Genomic DNA, 17,095 nt, shown 5'->3' with positions numbered 1-17,095 from the left:
ATATCGGAATACCACAAAGTTGCGACAGGCTTCTCAGCGGCCTTTGATCTTGCCACAATGAGTACAGTGGTCCATATCTGCACGCCGCGCCAATATTTCGTCAAAGGTCACAGCCCGACCCAGCACTTGCGAATGAGCTGCCATGCTGGTGTTCCTCTGGGCAACGGGAAACGTTTCCCTCCGCAGACCGTGAGTGTTCCTACGCTCAATCTGCGTCCCTCGAAAGTACCCAGAGAGTCTGGAAAAACTACCCGTGACGTTGCGAATATGTTTCTTGTGCCACGTCGGCGTGTGCTTCTCACAGCACCTCTCGGCGTCCTGGTCCTTTGATCCAGCTTCTGCCCCTTGACAAAGCTCACTTTCTTCGTCTTCTCCTCCTTCTTCTACATCAAATTCGCGTGCATCCTTCAACATCTTATCGATTCGAGCGGTATGTCGTGCATCACCGACAGCCACCGTCTGGACACTTGGTGATGTGTGAACGCGCCTCAGGGGTCCATATCGTCGGCCTGGTCTGCTCTCCCAATAGGATCCGGATCTGTCTTGGAAGGTGTAGGACTCGGTATCGGCGTCGTAGCCAACACGGGAGATTCCTTCCGGCAGACGCTCGTAATCAGGGTCAAGATGCGACCAGCGACCCATGGATGCGTGAGGGGGTGGTTCTTTATCAAGCAGAAATTGAATCACAAAGAGGTTTCTTGTTGATATGACGATTTTTGAGGGCCTGAAGCGTATGATTAAAGCTGTCAAAAGTTTAAACGTATTGATGCGACACTGTCAGGGAATGCTCACAACGCTTCTGTGTTTTGTTTCGACAGGCGTGTGCGCTGAGTGCGAAGCGGCCCGTTCGGGATTCATATCACGTCAATAGATACTCCGTATGGCTCATTGTATTCTTTAACACGAAGCATTTGATCAGCCAAAGTGGCAGGTTCGAGTTCGTTTCCCCGGCTGCTGCTTGTGGCGGAGCCCCAAAGTTGGTTGCCACGCATCTTGTACGATGGCAGACATGGACGTATCATTTCACGAAATGGAAATGCAGGTGTCAGCTTTGTCCTTTGAAGGTTCGGTCGCACGGATAGCCTATTGGCCTTGCACAGTCGCAGCGAATGTAGCTGATCAGTCTTGTGTAGGGCTTGCAGCCAGTCAACGGCCAGAGCACCTCACCATCCCGTTGAGTTTGATACAATAGTCGTATTTGCTTGTGTTATGCAACCATGGTAGTAATTGTGTTTCACGGTAATTGAAGTCCGATCCTTCATTCTCGCCAGCACTTGCCTGAAAGTAAGTTATGATGGCTTGGCGGACTTGAGCAGCGTTTACTGTCAAAGATAGACCTTGCAGGCTGTAACGTCTTGGACCATTTTACGACACGAATTGAGGGATATCACTGCAGTCTGGGACGGCACAACGTTTTGTCCTTGCTAAAGGCGACGATGCCCGTCTGTGGGATGAGATATGGGCATTCAGCGTCCCCCAGAATCGCCAGCACAAGTTGCATGTTCATGAGCGATGAGGTAATAGTTACCCAGCATAGCCTCTGTCGCCCTGTTGACCAGAGGAGTTTGTCGAGTTGTCTCTGTTTGGAGCGCGAGGCTGTCTCGGGGAAGCGCCGATACAATTTTTACCCAGCGACGTCATATCATGTAATCGCAAGCGTAGGCTGTCCTGAGTTATTCGCCATCAATATAAACAGGCTGCTGTTTGGCAGCATCATAGAAAACGGCTTCAATACTTCATCATTTAAACTATCCTCATCAACCAGTCCTAAAAGAAGCCTGTCGCACCATGAACACGTCGACAGAAGTCAGCCATAAGCGTTTCAAACTACGCAAAAAGCTTCTCTCAGGAACATACACGTTCGTTCCCGAAACAACCGGCGGCGGCACTGACTACTCGATGGACATCAAACCACGCACAAACTCCAAGATGCCTTTCATGTTCCTGTTTGAAGGCAAGAGTGTCGTGGGTAGTGTCCGCAGGCCAATGAACTCGGCCACATTTGAGGTTAGCCTCGGAAATACCGAAAACAAGGTCCAAGGGGAAGAATGGGGGGTCATGCAGCGTACAGGACGTAAAGAAGGCACATGGACCGTTCCCAGCTCTTGTACTGGCGGTATGAAGGAGGTTGCATGGAAGGGGACTGTCGATGTTGCCGTCGATGAGATGTCGGCAGGGCTGAATCGACCAGGATATAAGCTAGTTGACGTGTCTAATGACGAGTCAGATGAGGTGCTGGCAGTTTTCACGCCGATGAAGGGACTGTCAAAGGGCGGTGTGCTTCAGCTGAATGTGAATTGGGGAGAGGAATTTGAGCGCATGGTAATTTTGACGTTCATGTGCTTGTACGATCGTATTTCGACACAAGCTACTGATGCAATTGGGAGAGGAGCTGCTGGAGGTTTCTAGTTTCCATTTTCAAGTAGGCATAACTAAGGAAGTTCTATTTTTATCACCGATAAAGGACACAATCGTCGAATACTCAAACTGCAACTCGTCAGTTGCTTGCTGGCTATCCAATTTATACACACCCACCTCCGGGAATCCAACTTACAGCTCCATCAAGAGGTCGCAGCGAGTGAAGAACCCGAAAAGCTTGGGTAGCCTGAATCTTGACGAATTTTCTTTTTCTGACTGCAATGATTTTCCATCTTGGCGCCTTTAGCATGGACCAGACGGAGCAGCCACGGACGCTGCGGACTCCACGGAGCCGAATGTGCCGGACTCATTACGACACAATGTTCTTCACCTTCATACCCTGGATTGTCATCTCAGATCACTATTCTAGTCATCTCTTGGTGATAGGCCATGTCAAGCCGGAGAGAGAAAAGTCAAAACCGTTATTCTGTCGTCACCAAGCTTCCCCGCACAGCCACAAATTCGTTTGGTATAAACACCCGCTTGCATCCTCAATTAACCTTTCCTTCACCATCAAGTTTGATTCAAATGTCTCAGCTATTCCATAGTTTAATTACTGATGCTCACTGTTCCACGATCATTGTACCTTCAACCATCCAGATTGTCCCGACGTCTTGTCCACTGTCACGGATACAACTACACCATCTCACGACGATTCGGCATGTCGACGCACTATGACGCTGTAGTCATTGGCTCTGGCCAAGGCGGAACGCCTCTTAGCATGGCATTCGCGCAAGCTAAGCAGAAGACGGCACTGATCGAGAGTACACATATCGGCGGCTGTTGTGTTAATGAAGGCTGCACGCCAACCAAGACCATGATTGCCTCTGGCCGAGTGGCCTATTTGACTGGGCGAGGGCCCGACTACGGCGTTCTGAGTCCGCGCTCTGATTCCGCACGTATCAGCATGGAAAAGGTGAGGCAGCGCAAGCGCGACATCGTTGATAGCTTTCGCTCTGGTAGTGAACGCCGACTTCGCGACGCCGGCGTGGACGTCATCATGGGCTCTGCAAGCTTTCAAAATGAAACAACTATAAAAGTTCGCTGCCAAGACGGTGCAGACAAAACCCTTTCTGCTGATAAGATCTTCATCTGCGCTGGTGAGCGGCCCGCGGTTCCGAAGCTCGACGGCCTCGATGCTGCGAAGTTCCCCCCTGGTGCTCTTCTTAACTCGACTTCTATTCAAGAACTCGATGTGGTTCCATCGCATCTCATCGTAGTCGGAGGCGGCTATGTTGGTCTCGAGTTTGGCCAGCTATTCCGGCGACTAGGCGCCGAGGTGACCATCATTCAGCGTAATTCCCAGCTTCTGCCGCGCGAAGACGCCGAGGTAGCTGAGAAGATGCATCAGGTCCTCAAACAAGACGGCATCAGGATCCTTCTCAAAACGTCCCCGACAGCCGTTCGAGCCAGCGGCGACAATGACCCTACCAAGGCTGTTGTAGTCTCTGCCTCTGGCCCTGATGGCACATCCGAGTTGACAGCATCCCATATCCTATTCGCCGCAGGCCGGATTCCCAACACGGAAACTCTCAACCTCGATGCAGCTGGTATAAAAACCAACAACCGTGGCCACATTGTTGTCGATGATACCCTGCAGAGCTCCAACCGGCGTGTGTGGGCACTTGGTGATGTCAAGGGACCGCCGGCTTTCACGCACGTTTCCTATGACGACTATCGTCTGCTGCGGGCCAATTTGCTCGAGAAGGACTCTCATCCCACGGCGCTCACTACCGTCAATCGCATCTTGCCTTATGTCGTCTACACGGACCCGCAGCTCGCTCATGTCGGCCTGCATGAACACGAGGCGCGAGCCAAGTTTCCCGATGCCAAGATCCAGGTAGCAACTATGCCCATGGCATATGTCGCACGAGCTTTGGAGACGGATGAATCAAGAGGCATGATGAAGGCCGTCGTCGATGCCGATACGCAGAAGATTCTGGGATTTACGTGCTTTGGCCTGGAGGGCGGCGAGGTCATGAGCGTAGTGCAGATGGCCATGATTGCAGGCAGCAAGTGGACAGCACTTAGAGATGCCGTCTGGGCTCATCCATCCCTGGCAGAGAGTTTGAACAACATCTGGGGCTCGTTGAAATAGGTTGCCGGGATATGTTACGAGAATAGTATGCTCTATGCGCAAAAGTATGTAATGTGTAATACAGGCTTTGTCTCTTTGTCGACTTGCTCCATCCAAATTCCGGAGGGAGGAGAAATGTTTTATATAGTATTTTGTGAGTGTTCATTCATGTATGAAGTACAATTGACAATATGGCTGAATGTAGCCGTCACCATAGCTACGAGCTAACTAAATAGACGAACAGGATTGACTGCTATACTATTATAAATCCTTTGCGAAGCTAAATGGGCAGAACTATGGACCACGTTGTCAAGTGACCAACCTGGTCGGTCCTTTAGGTTAACCCAGCGCCAAGCGGCTCTATATGAACCCGACACTACGATCCCGACCATATTTCATCAGGATTGAACCGGCCTCACAAAGTCTGAAATAAAAGGGTTGTGGGCCATGTCTGATCTCTATTTCACAAGCCCTAAAGCCATGTTCTTTAATCTGGTAGCTCCTCATTCACGCTTGTGAGGTTTAACTATAGCCCCTACAGAGACGCCTTATTATCAGATATGCTCCAGTCCAAAGTTTGTAAACTACTAGAGCGCTGCAAACTTTCGGCTTTGACACCATCGCCTGTCGTTCCAATGACCTTGGAACCTGTCTTGATGGCCTCAAGGAAGATGGCTTTACCAGTGACGGACGAAGCGCCAGTGATTAACCACGTTGATGAATCCGCGAGCCGCTATATTGGATGGTTCGACGCGCCGGGATGTGGGAGAAAATCCCGAGGACGGCAAGGCCAGCTGGGTATTTTCGCATGAGAACAAACGAACAAATTTGTGCGTGTTGTAGCTGCAACCGTTCATAACATATCGATGACTGCGACGGAGTCAAGGATTGAAGCTCCCAAGGAATCTCGAGGCCAATTCCGTCCCATTCAACCCAAGCACAATGGATTGCAAACGCGGATCTTGGGTCTATTTAATCCAGTAAGTTAAACAATTGAGTCAAAGGAATCCATAGTCTGCATTCATTCAAGCAGATATCATGCAACTTGTGTATGCTGCTTGCCAAGCGATGCGGATTGCCAACGTCAGTCAATGACTAGTTGCTCCCTCGGGCGAACTTCACTACAATGCCAAGTATTAAAAAGAGAAACTGCTGAAAGGTTGAAGGTTACAATGAGGCTGAACATTTGTCTCGGCTGAGAACATGGAGAAGCTAGCCCGGCATTGTGATGAGCGACGAGGTGTGTAGTCTCTCAACTAGCTGGCGGTTGAAGCTCATACAACTGAGGCTACATTTCGCCAAGGGGTGTTTTCGACTCCAGTTAAACATGGCCAGCTTCGAAGGATGGCAGAGCCGGCAACGTTTACCAACTCGCTGGATTCCTCATTCCCCTTTGCCAATCTTTCGATGGATCAGGACCATAACGGAGATCGTCATTCCGACACTTAAGGGGTCAAGGTTCTGTGAGTCTGGGATATCGCCTGTGGCTCTGTGGGCAGACCCATTTCATTTTCGAGGCGGATGTTATTCCAGAACCTTCCCCATGATCCATCTTGTTACCCCATCATCGCAGCTCTGTGAATTTTTGCGATTTCTCATGGACGAATTGGCCATTCAGTAAGAAATCCTCAGACGCCATCTTGCTTTGCTTGAGTCTCTCAGAAAATTGCACCAGCTACCGTGCGGTGTTTGTGGTACCCGCGCGTAACGCTCGAAATTCTGTAGGGTAGTACTGCGAGTTAGTCAGAGCCTCTGTAAGACGGACAACACCACGCTGAACCGGGCTAGACTGCTCTGGAACATGATGCTCTGTCCAACCAGGTGTAAAGGGGCCTAGGCATACCTGCCTGACCTGTGTATGCCAACTAAAATACGGCGTGGAGTCGTGATTGGGACAGGAACCGCATATACAGTTGCAAAGTGGTGGCGAGCATCGGATACCGCGGAATACAGTGCAAACCAAACAATGCAAGTGGGCAAATTCGTCGCCAAAGAGACGTTGCCATCAACTCAAAACGTAGCAGTCATTTGAAGTGTTGGACCAGCGCAACTGGCACCTTGCCGGCATTCCTATTCGTCGCCACAGCACAGTACCAATCGCCCGTCGTCGAGGAATACGAAACTCCACGGGGCGCCTCTGAAATGGAATGAGGAGCGGGATGCTCCGTGAGTCAACCGCACTAAACTGAGAACTTCTAATATTTGCGGGGTTTTGCTTTGAGCTACAGCAACCTCTGGATGGCAACCCGCGCCAGCGAGTTGTCAGACCTGTATTGGTGACGTGGTGATGGCGTTGCATCTTGGGCAGTGGCAGCAGGTCTGGCCCATGCCCATCTGGACGAGGTTTCTCGGCAATATGTACCTGGGTCTGAGAGGGTCTCGATCACAATACCGCCTGATTGACCAAAACTCTATAGTTGTAGGAGCAGGTTGGGCAGCAGGACAAAAAGGCGATATGGCCAACAGAAGACAGATGGGCCGGAGTAGGTTCCGGTGCCTAACTGCGATGCAGATTGTGGGTGTCATAGCGAGCTGTAGCTGTATGCCAACGCTGTTTGTTGGCGCCTCGAGAACGTCGCGCTTCTTGGGCCAGGTGGAGCGTGAGAATCGATGAGAACCACCTAGTTTGCCACATGGGAGAAGTTTTGGAAACCATTTGGGGAAGCTGTTGTGCAGGCATGATTCCCCAAACTGTCTCTTACTCTGCCGAGCTGTCTGGGCTTGATGACGAGGGCGAAGGGGGTGGAAGTGGTATGGAACCAGGGCCATCCATTGGCTCGTCATGAATGAACGTGGCGGCTGAGTGCCGGGGAGTGGATGATTCGCACGTTGCATTTTCTAGGTTTGTGGTTTCCGTCCTCCCTTGTGCCTAACGCGACTGAACTTTGAATCAAGTGATGATATTCTCCGTATGGCCGACGATATCCATAATTCTGAATGCTGGGCGCTGAACCTGCGCCAATGGGTTGGATGTGCATGGCGGCCACCAGCGAGATTTTGGCTTGGGTGTGACAACTGATCCGGTGACATGCTTTGTAAAAGTACTCCGCGCGTGCGCGCTATAGCCCTCCCGTCCCAGTGCGGGATACTACGTAATGTGTGAGACTGGGAAATTTTTTCGGGGTGTGCAGCACCCGCGGGCTGGGTGCCGGAAACGCTGAAAATACCCAAACCATGGGGCCGGACGTGGCTCCAGATGTCGTCTTGTTCAGAGCCACTGCAAAGCGCCTCGCTCGGCCTGTGCTCAGTCTGCTGGTCAGTGCTGGGATGACAGCCTAATCTGTGAGCCCGATGTCTTGCGTAAGCGAGGATCCTGTCGTTACGTGAGAGAACGTGCTTGGTAGCATCTAACAAGATGCGACCGCTGAGAAGAATCTAGGCCCCTTTCTGGTATCCCAAAAGGAAAGCTATCTCTGGCAACGGTTCAACGAGTTGTCCCAATCCAACCATACTGGGGCGAATTTTCTCACAACCCTTTGAGCAGCAGTTTGTGCAAGATGGACCGACTTGGTCCGGGCCTGGTGTGACATGTCGTCAGCCTATCGCCGTGGCGGCGCCGTGTGCCCCACTGAGAGCATTGAATCGGGACAGGAGTTGAAGTTTGGAAGCTGAGGTGGGATTCGAGGTGGCCGGCGCCAGGGCCTCGATGCTCGATGCTCGATGCCCATGGCTGATGGTGATGCTCGCTGGCACTGGGCCGGTTGTTTCGCTGCCATAAATCGGTTGATGGCATGATATCGCAATGCGAGCCCCTCATGCTGTGAGCAGTATATCTTGCCCGTAAGTCCTGCTCCCCAACGGATCAAATGCTCCCGTTGCCCAGCTTGAGGATAGTCGTGTGCGTCAGTTCCCTGACGCAGATTATACTGGTATCCATCACTGACAGGGGCATAGGTAACTCACATCCAGTTTTTGGCCGCGGGTGGGACTCACAGGCGGAATCGCAAAACTTGTTACGTCACCGGGGTGAATATACCGGACCTCGCAAGCATTCTTCGTTAGGTTCTGTGACCTTTTGCATGCAAAGCGGACGAACTTCTGAGGTTGACGGAGGAGTTGACCCGGCCAAAACGGCCACCAGACGCCAGACGCCGGAGCTTAAGCAGGAGCCAGCTCTTACAAGGTGAGGTGCTCCTTCCGTCCTCCTCAAGTGGTTGGCCCTGGACTGCTGGGTGTTCAAGCGCTACACACCATTCCTCCCTTTTCGGCAGTGGCACCTGCCAAGTCTTGTCAATCAACGGCTTTGTTCCAACAGCTGTACCCACAGTTTCTGCTACTCCGGCCACCAATCTGCAACCCCGCCTGCCTCAAGTCCTTCGGTCAGGTCTCTTTGATCTAGATCCAGATTGACTGCCTCCAATCCGCTTGTCCGCTCCATGTCCTGACCAAGGGAACGGAAAAGCAACCGAACACAGCCAGGATTCGATGCATCTTGCGCTGTGAAACATATCTCGCGGCCACCCCGACAAATTTCCAAGGCTTTCAGCGAGCTCTTTGTGGAGTCTTCGTGCACGCTTTTCGATCTCCATCCTCTTGCTCCAGCCAGCAATTCAACTTCTCTTCCCACACCTTTGCGCCTGTCAACGTCGCGCAGCTCTTTTCCATATGCACCGGTAATAAATAGCTACCCGCCACCTGGGGCTAAACCGCCGTTCAAGTCTCCTGCTCGATTCAACAGTCCTCTCGCGGCTGTCCCTTGCCCTTGGCCACATTAGAAGCGCGACGTCCCCTGGGCGCCGGACCTTATCCAACCATGACCGTCTTCGTCTGTTCGCTGTTCCTCCCAAAAACGATCCAATTCAACCTACCTGGCACGCCTCCTCGAAGAAACACCCTGCAGCGCCGGTCGAAGACGACAATCCCGCCGCCGCCACTGCCCACGGCGCCCGTCATTGAGACACAGCCAAGTCTCTTTAGTCCGCGACCCGTCATCACCCCCCCTCGCACTCCTACTGGTGAGACAGAGTCGCCGGACCCTTTCGCGAACGAAGATGGCCTACGTATCCAGTTTCCACACGAGCTTGGGTCTCCTACAGATGAAGTGGCATCGCGCTGGGGAACTCGCGCGAACCAGCCCTTGTCTCGAGCCAACTCGCCCCCTCCAGCCGAAATCTTTGAGCGAGACCGGACCCTGGAGAAGGCTCGTGAGCTTGGTCGTCGAGGCTTGCTACAACCCAAGACACATATGCGCAGTGACAGCCACGACCGTGTATTTTCCTCGGCCCCGTGGAGGGTTGTGGATGCCGATCAGGGCAATGGCGGACTGCGCAATGCTGCAGAAGCCGCAGCTCGGGATGGAAAACTCGGTGATTACACTTGGGTAGGAACCTTGGGGATGCCTACCGATGCCCTTGAGGGCACACAGCAAAAGTTGGATATCGAGGATACTCTGACCAACGAATACGATATGATGACTGTATTCTGCTCTGACAAAGACTTTGACGGGCATTACAGCCACTTTTGCAAGCAAATATTGTGGCCAGTCTTCCACTACCAGATCCCGGACAACCCCAAGAGCAAGGCTTACGAGGACCATTCTTGGAAGTACTATGTCAACGTGAATCAAGCCTTCGCGGATAAGATTGTGCAAAACTGGAAGCGAGGCGACGTTATTTGGGTACACGACTACCATTTGCTACTGGTCCCCGGCATGGTACGAAAGAAACTTCCCGATGCCAAGATTGGCTTTTTTCTCCATGTTGCCTTTCCATCCTCCGAGGTGTTCCGCTGTCTCGCCGTTCGCAAGGAGCTTCTAGAGGGCATGCTCGGAGCCAATCTCGTTGGATTCCAGATCCAGGAATACACCCGACACTTTCTGCAGACTTGCAGCAGAATACTTAGTGTTGAAGCTACCCCTGAAGGTATCGAAATGGAAGACCGGTTTGTCGATGTTGTCAACACTGCGATAGGAATTGACCCGATTAGTCTGGATAAGAATCGTGGCGAGCGAGACGTGTTACGATGGCTGAATATTCTACAAGAGAGATACAAAGGCAAGAAGCTCATTGTAGCTCGCGACAAGCTGGACCATGTGCGTGGTGTACGCCAGAAGCTCCTGGCTTACGAATTGTTCTTGAATAAGAACCCACAGTGGCGAGAGCATACCGTTCTAATCCAAGTCGCCCTGTCTTCCAGTCAAAATAGCGACTTGGACGCCACAGTTTCGGACATTGTCACTCGCGTCAATTCTTCGTGGGCCAACCTGGCTTACCAGCCTGTGGTGTATCTCAAGCAGGATATCGACTACGCCCAGTACCTTGCGCTTCTTACCATTGCCGACGCGCTCATGATCACAAGTCAACGCGAAGGTATGAATTTGACGTCTCATGAGTACATCTTTTGCCAAGACGGCAAGGTCTATCCAAACCGCAAACACGGGTCTCTGATTCTCTCCGAATTTACGGGTACTTCATCTCTGTTTAGCAAAAGCGAGCTGTCCGTCAACCCCTGGGACTACCGCCAGTGCGCTGACGCCATCAAGCAAGCGCTTGAGATGGATGATGACGAGAAGACACGCCGGTGGGAGAATCTGCACCAGTCGGTTGCTCAACACACTGGCTCTCACTGGTTTGCGGAACTTCTTTCTCACCTCGATCGGGCCTACGAGGAACAGCATAAACGCGCTCAGACATCTGTGCCACGGCTTTCCATTCAGGACGTCTGCAAGAGGTACGAGGCGTCGAACCGTCGCCTTTTTATGCTTGACTACGAGGGGACGCTCGTCAGCTGGGGTCCCGTCAACCAGATCATCCCCGTCAGCCCACAGCGGACCCTCGATGTGCTGAACGACTTGCTTTTGGACGAGCGGAACATTGTCTACGTAATGTCTGGTCGCCGGCCGGAAGAAGTTGACCGTGTGTTCCGACGGGTTCCTGGCCTTGGCCTCATTGCTGAGAATGGTTGCTTCATCAAGGATTGCGGCTCTGAGAAGTGGGTTGAGATGTCTGACAGCGCGCATATTGACAACTGGAAGGCATCAGTCAAGGATATTCTGCGATACTACCTGGAGCGAACCCCAGGCGCAGAAGTCGAGGAACGCCACTGCAGCGTGCTCTTTCACTATGACGGCGCCGAAGACCAGGAGGCTGCAGCCCGTCTCGCTGCTGACTGCGCTAGCCATGTCAACGATGCTTGCGAGTCGCAGCGGGTGCACGCCATCGTGCTGGATGGAACGATTGCTGTCGAACCGTTGGACTGGACTAAGAGCACCGCTGCCCACATGGTATTTGAGAAGCTGCTTACCAGCCAAGCTTGCTCGGAAGGCAAAGACGAGGAGGGTAAGAAGCCAATCGACTTTCTCATGGTTGTCGGCGACGGCAGGGAGGATGAAAAGGTGTTCAAGTGGGCCAACAAACTCGGCAAACGACGCACAATCGACAATGTTGTCACAGTCAGCCTTGGTAATAGAAGCACGGAGGCGGCGGCTACATTATCACAAGGTGTGAGCGGTAAGTTGACAAGGGGTTTTGCAAGCCGTGGTTTGCAGCTGCTAACTGTGTTCCTTGCTCCAGGTGTCCTAAGTTGTCTACAACGACTTGCCTCACTCTAATGACGACAAGATGCGTAACTCTACCCAACATTGTTTTACTTTATAGATATGCGAGGCGTTTTGGATGAAAGAGAATTAAAGAAAGAAATGGCGCATATCAGGTTGCTTACTTGACGCAAATGACGGTGTGGGAAAAGAGAGCTCCGGATGCAACATCTTTTCTAAAAGACGCACGTGATGTGACAAAAACGGATTAAGCCGGAAGAGGACAGGGAAAAGCAACAAAAAGGTGTCCGGGACGAGAATCAAACCCCAGGGTTGAGATGCCAGTCTAAGGACAGGGCAGTAGAAGCATGCAGAAAGCATTTGGACGGCTGTAGCGGCTCTCTTACACATGAATTGACCGTGACTTGGACGGTTTGCTGAGCCATGGTCCAGCTTCCAGGCATGGATTGAATGGGGGAGAGGGCAAAATGTCTGGCGATTTCTCTTGTACATACATTGACTACAACAACTTGTCTTTGATGGGTATGGGTCCGTGTGAGAACAAGTGATGCGCAAAAATACACAAGACGTGAGACGTCAGCGAGTTGGTGCTGCAGTGTTTCAACATGGAGTTGTACAATGTAAGCTTCGCGATGACGAGCTTGGTGGTTGCCACAAAAATCAAAAGGCATAATCCAATGCGGGGCTGCTGACCCCCGCAGTCCGACATCGGGCAACACGACGGAAGCGTCGACGGTCCAGTTTCGACGAGTCAGACCATGATTTCTCCGCAGCCTCCAAGCTGACGAGATCCTCGCCTTGACATCTTGGTTGCTCATTTCTAGCCTCTACTTTGCGGTTTGTGTCGCCGTGGTTTTTTTTTCTTGGCGTACGAGCCCAACATAAAGTCGTTCTTGGACCCTGCATAGTTACCGTCGCACCGCAGGACTATCAAGTCACGATGCCTGGTGCTTTCCCTCCCCCGCCCGTGAACACCATTGACTGGAGCAATGTAGGCTTCAAGATCCGCGAGGGTGAGTTGAAAGTCCTGTGGCGATCCAAAGCACCATCCCAGGGGCGCTGTCTGTTTCTCCCCGGTTCCCAATGCTTCCCTCGACCCCCCATTGCCAGGGCTACATGTTTTCGTTGATACTGACCTCGTCGCAGTCAATGGCCACATCGAAGCCACGTACTCCAAAACGACGGGCAAATGGTCGCCTCTCCGCTTCGTGACCGACCCCTTCATGCGCATCCACGGCATGGCGCCGGCCCTCAACTACGGCCAGCAAGCCTATGAGGGCCTCAAGGCCTTCCGCACGCCCGGCGACGAGGCCATCACCGTCTTCCGCCCGGACCGAAACGCCGCGCGACTCCAGCACTCGGCTGAAGTAGCGTCCATGCCCGAGGTCCCCGTCGACGTCTTCCTGCAGGCGGTTCGCTCCGCCGTTGCCCTCAACGCCGGCTTCGTGCCTCCCCACGAGACGGGGGCCGCGCTGTACATCCGCCCCCAGCTGTACGGGTCGAGCGCGCAGCTGGGGCTGGACCCCCCCGAGGAATACACCTTTTGCGTCTTCGTCATCCCCACGGGCGTGTACCACGGCACGCACCCGGTCAAGGCCCTCATCCTGGACGAGTTTGACCGCACGGCGCCCAACGGCACCGGCCACGCCAAGGTCGGCGGCAACTACGCGCCCGTCCTGAAGTGGAGCGGCAAGGCGAAGCGGGAGGGCTTCGGCATCACGCTGCACCTCGACAGCGCCAGGCACGAGGAGATTGACGAGTTTAGCACCTCGGGCTTCATCGGCGTCTTGGCCGCCTCGGACGACGACGTGACCCTCGTGGTGCCCGACTCCAAGTGCGTCATTGACAGCGTCACCAGCGACAGCGTCCAGCATATTGCCCGGAGCTGGGGGTGGAAGGTGGAAAGGCGGTCCGTCCAGTACGCCGAGCTCCCACGCTTCAGCGAGGTCTTTGCCGCCGGGACGGCCGCGGCGCTGGTGCCCATCCGGAGCATCACGCGCCGCAAGGGCCCCGTCGGCGGCTCCCTGCCTGCCGGGCCGCGGGTCAACTCGACGGCGGACGCGGACGTGGTTACGTATATCCCCGAGGGGCAGGCCGACGCAGGTCCCATCTGCCTGAAGCTCCTGACGCACCTGCAGGCGATTCAGCTGGGCAAGGCCGCGGACGAGTTTGGCTGGCGGTGCACAGTCGGCGACAAGGACCTGGACGTGCAGGGCGCCGCGAAGGAGGCCAACGGGACAGCGACGCCGCAGACGGTTGATCAGATGGACTAGGCTGGCATGACGTGGGATTGTCAGGTAAAAGTGGGCAGATTTATTTGCGAATATGAACCACGGATGCTGCTGCAACGGAGTGAATTGGTGATGGCACCCGCGGGACGGGGGCCCATTCGCATGCGTCTTTGATATGGTGACTTGTCATTATATGCAATGCAGGAGATGTGGATAGTGTCAGGGCTGACTTCATGTCCATCCATGTAACGGGGTGCGTGCTGAAGAGCTGTTGGAAATCAGATCCGGCAAGCACAATTGTCCATGTTGATCCAGGTCACAGTCGCCCCCTCACCACCGAGGAGACTAAAAGATGCAATAGGTACGGTGGTAAGCCACGCTGAGCATGAACAAGGTCTTTTAAACGCAAGACTCTGAAAAATATGTACACGAGAACGGCGCTTTGCAAAAAACGTAGATGCCCATTTCACCCTCTCCCCATCCCATCGTGGTCCTCCCCAGGACTCTGTATCAATGACACAAGGCTTGTTCCCCAGCCGGTAAAAAGACCAAAAAAATGCCCCTCAGAAAAGACGATACTTGTCAATGGCAGCGGCAAAAGCATCTTCAATGGGCTTAATCAAGCCCTGGGCGATGCCCTGCAAGGCCTCGGGCACCTTGGAGACGACCTTGCCGCTAAAGTCGTCGGTGGCATCCTGCAGCATCTCGAGGTTGAGCAGCACGACGGGGCTCAGGATGATGAGCCTGTCGAACTTGGGCTTGGCGTCGACAATGATCTGCAGCGAGGCCGTGACCGCCTTGCTCAGGTCGGTGGTGGCGCCGGCGACGGCGAGGGCCTCCTCGGTGGTCAGCATGGCCGACTGCTCGGCCGTCTTGGAGGCCGTCTTGATCTCCTTCAGCAGCTGCGTCGACTTGACGGTGATGGGGAGCGCGCCGAGCAGGTCGCCCTTCCAGTTGCTCACGGTGGCGCCCAGGTCCGTGGTCTTGGTCTTGATGCTGGCCATGGCGTCGGTGATGGCCTTGCCGTCGGCGATGGCGGTGGCCGCGAGGGCCATGATGCTGAGGATGGGGGTGAGACGCATGGTGGGAGGAGGGAGGACAAGCCAGAGCCCGAGGCGAAGGGGGTCAGTCGGTCAAGTGGGGACAGCTGGCGATGGAGTTGGAGTTGGAGGAGGTCTTCAATGTTGGGACTCTTGGGGGGAGGATGAGGTTTTGCAACTTGACGGGAGTCGATGGGCGCAAACCATCACGGCTCGACCGGCTGGTCACAGTCTTTTTATACATTTTGCCTGCCGCCGCTTGATGCTGCTCTGCCCATCTTCATCACGTCTACTCCGTAACCGTCCCCAAGCAGCAACCCCATGCACCTTCATCGAAAGTTCAATTTGCTCCACATGTCCGGTCGGTTCTCCCCCGGATCATGGTCTGAAATGGGAAAGGGCCCGTCCCCGCATCAAGATGGCGTCGAGTTTGAGCGCTCGAATGTTCTGGTGTGCGGCGCTACTACCGGCTCTGACTCCCCAGCCCAAAGGCCGCCATGTTGTGATCGTGGGAGACTTGGCCTCGTCGTTCTGTCGACTGAGAGCACGGCCTCTCGAATACATCGAATGCACTTCCTCCGAGACTCTTCTCCCCAGCACCCCGTCTCGACCGACACATGGAACAACACCTCTCGGCTAGCGAAGCGCCCAGGCACACAAACAGGCCCAGTTGCAGATCTTGCCCGGAACGTGGATACACGCTTCCCAGAGCGGCGCTCATTCGTCCTGGAGAGCCGGGGGGCGTCCCATCCCACTCCAGGATCACAATCGAGAATCCGGGGTAAGACTGTCAGCTGCAGCCTTTCATGTCCAAGCCGAGGAGTCTGAGCGACGATGTTGTACAACTTGCCTTCTTGACACATGTGCTTGTGGAGGAAGGGCCGTCAAGAGCCATGGGACCCCGTGGCTGAGGCACGCCTCCATGTCGGCGTGAGTCGAGGGCCACATGCATGCATGTGTCGGGTTTAAGCTGCTGTGGGCGAAATTCACCCGATCCACTGCTAGGAGCCTCTTGCTGCATCGGGATGGTGCTTAGGAGTGGAATGGACACGATGGGCTGACCATGACAAGCCGGCCTTTTGCCTTTCAATCTTCTTTTCTTGGTGTTTTTTCGCGGCTTTGCAGACTGACCGTGGACGGTGTTGCAACCCATGGACAAGAGGACTCGTGAGAGATTGGCAACGTAGATCAAATTTGGCAGTTGACCCTATTTCCCTTGGCCAATTACCAAGAGGAATTCATCTCAACGGCGCTGGTGAATACATTGTAGGTTTGCGTGAGACACAGTCGAGTCGTGCGGTTTGTCATGAGGGTTACACGGCCGCAAACCACAATCCGCCGGCGGAAAACACCGTTGCAGCAAATGGTCACAATACTACGCTTCTTAATTAAATCACACATCGCGGCCCGCCTTCCCCAGCCTGTGCAGAGAAGCCGTGCTGCTACTTTTGAACATGTTGTGTTTACGCCAAGGGTGCTTTGAGCGTTCTGGGTAAAACATGCGAATCATCCTGGCAGTCAGTTCATCATTGAGACCCCTGGAGAAACGGAAGTAACATTGCGACCTACAGCACGACAGGGGTATTGTGTGCCCTAACAGCTGTGCTTGCCAGTCGCCCTTGGCCCCTTACGGAATAAGTGTCATGGCTATTGTTATAATTGGCTTTTGTCTGCTCGTGTATAGATCCAGCTGTTGGCAAGAAGCCTGGCACTACCTGACGACCCAGTGCAGCGTGTGCCGTAGTCTATACTATGCCAGAGAAATCTACCATCGACCCCTTGTAGAAATGATAATCAGGTGCTGGAACGGCATTGCAAAAAAAAAAAAAAAAAA

At 53.7% G+C, this 17,095-nt stretch overlaps 6 protein-coding genes across 6 annotated transcripts; 4 read left to right on the top strand and 2 right to left on the bottom strand.

Moving 5' to 3' along the window:
* Positions 1 to 33: 33 nt before the first annotated feature.
* On the bottom strand, positions 34 to 642 carry MAA_07930 (LysM domain-containing protein; the record flags this gene model as incomplete). Its single annotated transcript, XM_007825928.1, has 1 exon — positions 34 to 642. One exon carries the CDS (start codon positions 640 to 642, stop codon positions 34 to 36), a length of 609 nt encoding a protein of 202 aa, XP_007824119.1.
* Positions 643 to 1,788: 1,146 nt separating this feature from the next.
* Positions 1,789 to 2,409, top strand: MAA_07931 (uncharacterized protein; the record flags this gene model as incomplete). The annotated part of the gene is made up of 1 exon (XM_007825929.1): positions 1,789 to 2,409. The coding sequence occupies one exon, from the start codon at positions 1,789 to 1,791 to the stop codon at positions 2,407 to 2,409; it is 621 nt and encodes a 206-aa protein (XP_007824120.1).
* A 568-nt stretch (positions 2,410 to 2,977) lies between these two features.
* MAA_07932 (Pyruvate/2-oxoglutarate dehydrogenase) lies at positions 2,978 to 4,516 on the top strand (the record flags this gene model as incomplete). Its single annotated transcript, XM_007825930.1, has 1 exon — positions 2,978 to 4,516. The coding sequence occupies one exon, from the start codon at positions 2,978 to 2,980 to the stop codon at positions 4,514 to 4,516; it is 1,539 nt and encodes a 512-aa protein (XP_007824121.1).
* Positions 4,517 to 9,248: 4,732 nt separating this feature from the next.
* On the top strand, positions 9,249 to 12,044 carry MAA_07933 (glycosyltransferase family 20 protein; the record flags this gene model as incomplete). The annotated part of the gene is made up of 2 exons (XM_007825931.2): positions 9,249 to 11,943; positions 12,007 to 12,044. The coding sequence occupies 2 exons, from the start codon at positions 9,249 to 9,251 to the stop codon at positions 12,042 to 12,044; spliced, it is 2,733 nt and encodes a 910-aa protein (XP_007824122.2).
* Positions 12,045 to 12,930: 886 nt separating this feature from the next.
* On the top strand, positions 12,931 to 14,263 carry MAA_07934 (Branched-chain amino acid aminotransferase II; the record flags this gene model as incomplete). The annotated part of the gene is made up of 2 exons (XM_007825932.1): positions 12,931 to 13,003; positions 13,137 to 14,263. 2 exons carry the CDS (start codon positions 12,931 to 12,933, stop codon positions 14,261 to 14,263), a joined length of 1,200 nt encoding a protein of 399 aa, XP_007824123.1.
* Positions 14,264 to 14,784: 521 nt separating this feature from the next.
* Positions 14,785 to 15,303, bottom strand: MAA_07935 (antigenic cell wall galactomannoprotein; the record flags this gene model as incomplete). Its single annotated transcript, XM_007825933.1, has 1 exon — positions 14,785 to 15,303. The coding sequence occupies one exon, from the start codon at positions 15,301 to 15,303 to the stop codon at positions 14,785 to 14,787; it is 519 nt and encodes a 172-aa protein (XP_007824124.1).
* Positions 15,304 to 17,095: the final 1,792 nt, after the last annotated feature.

This window comes from Metarhizium robertsii, assembly GCF_000187425.2.
Source record: "Metarhizium robertsii ARSEF 23 chromosome Unknown MAA_Scf_2, whole genome shotgun sequence".
In the NCBI taxonomy this organism is placed as follows: Eukaryota; Fungi; Ascomycota; class Sordariomycetes; order Hypocreales; family Clavicipitaceae; genus Metarhizium; species Metarhizium robertsii.
The sequence above is the reverse complement of the archived record's forward strand: the minus strand, read 5'-3'. Positions and strand labels throughout refer to the sequence as shown.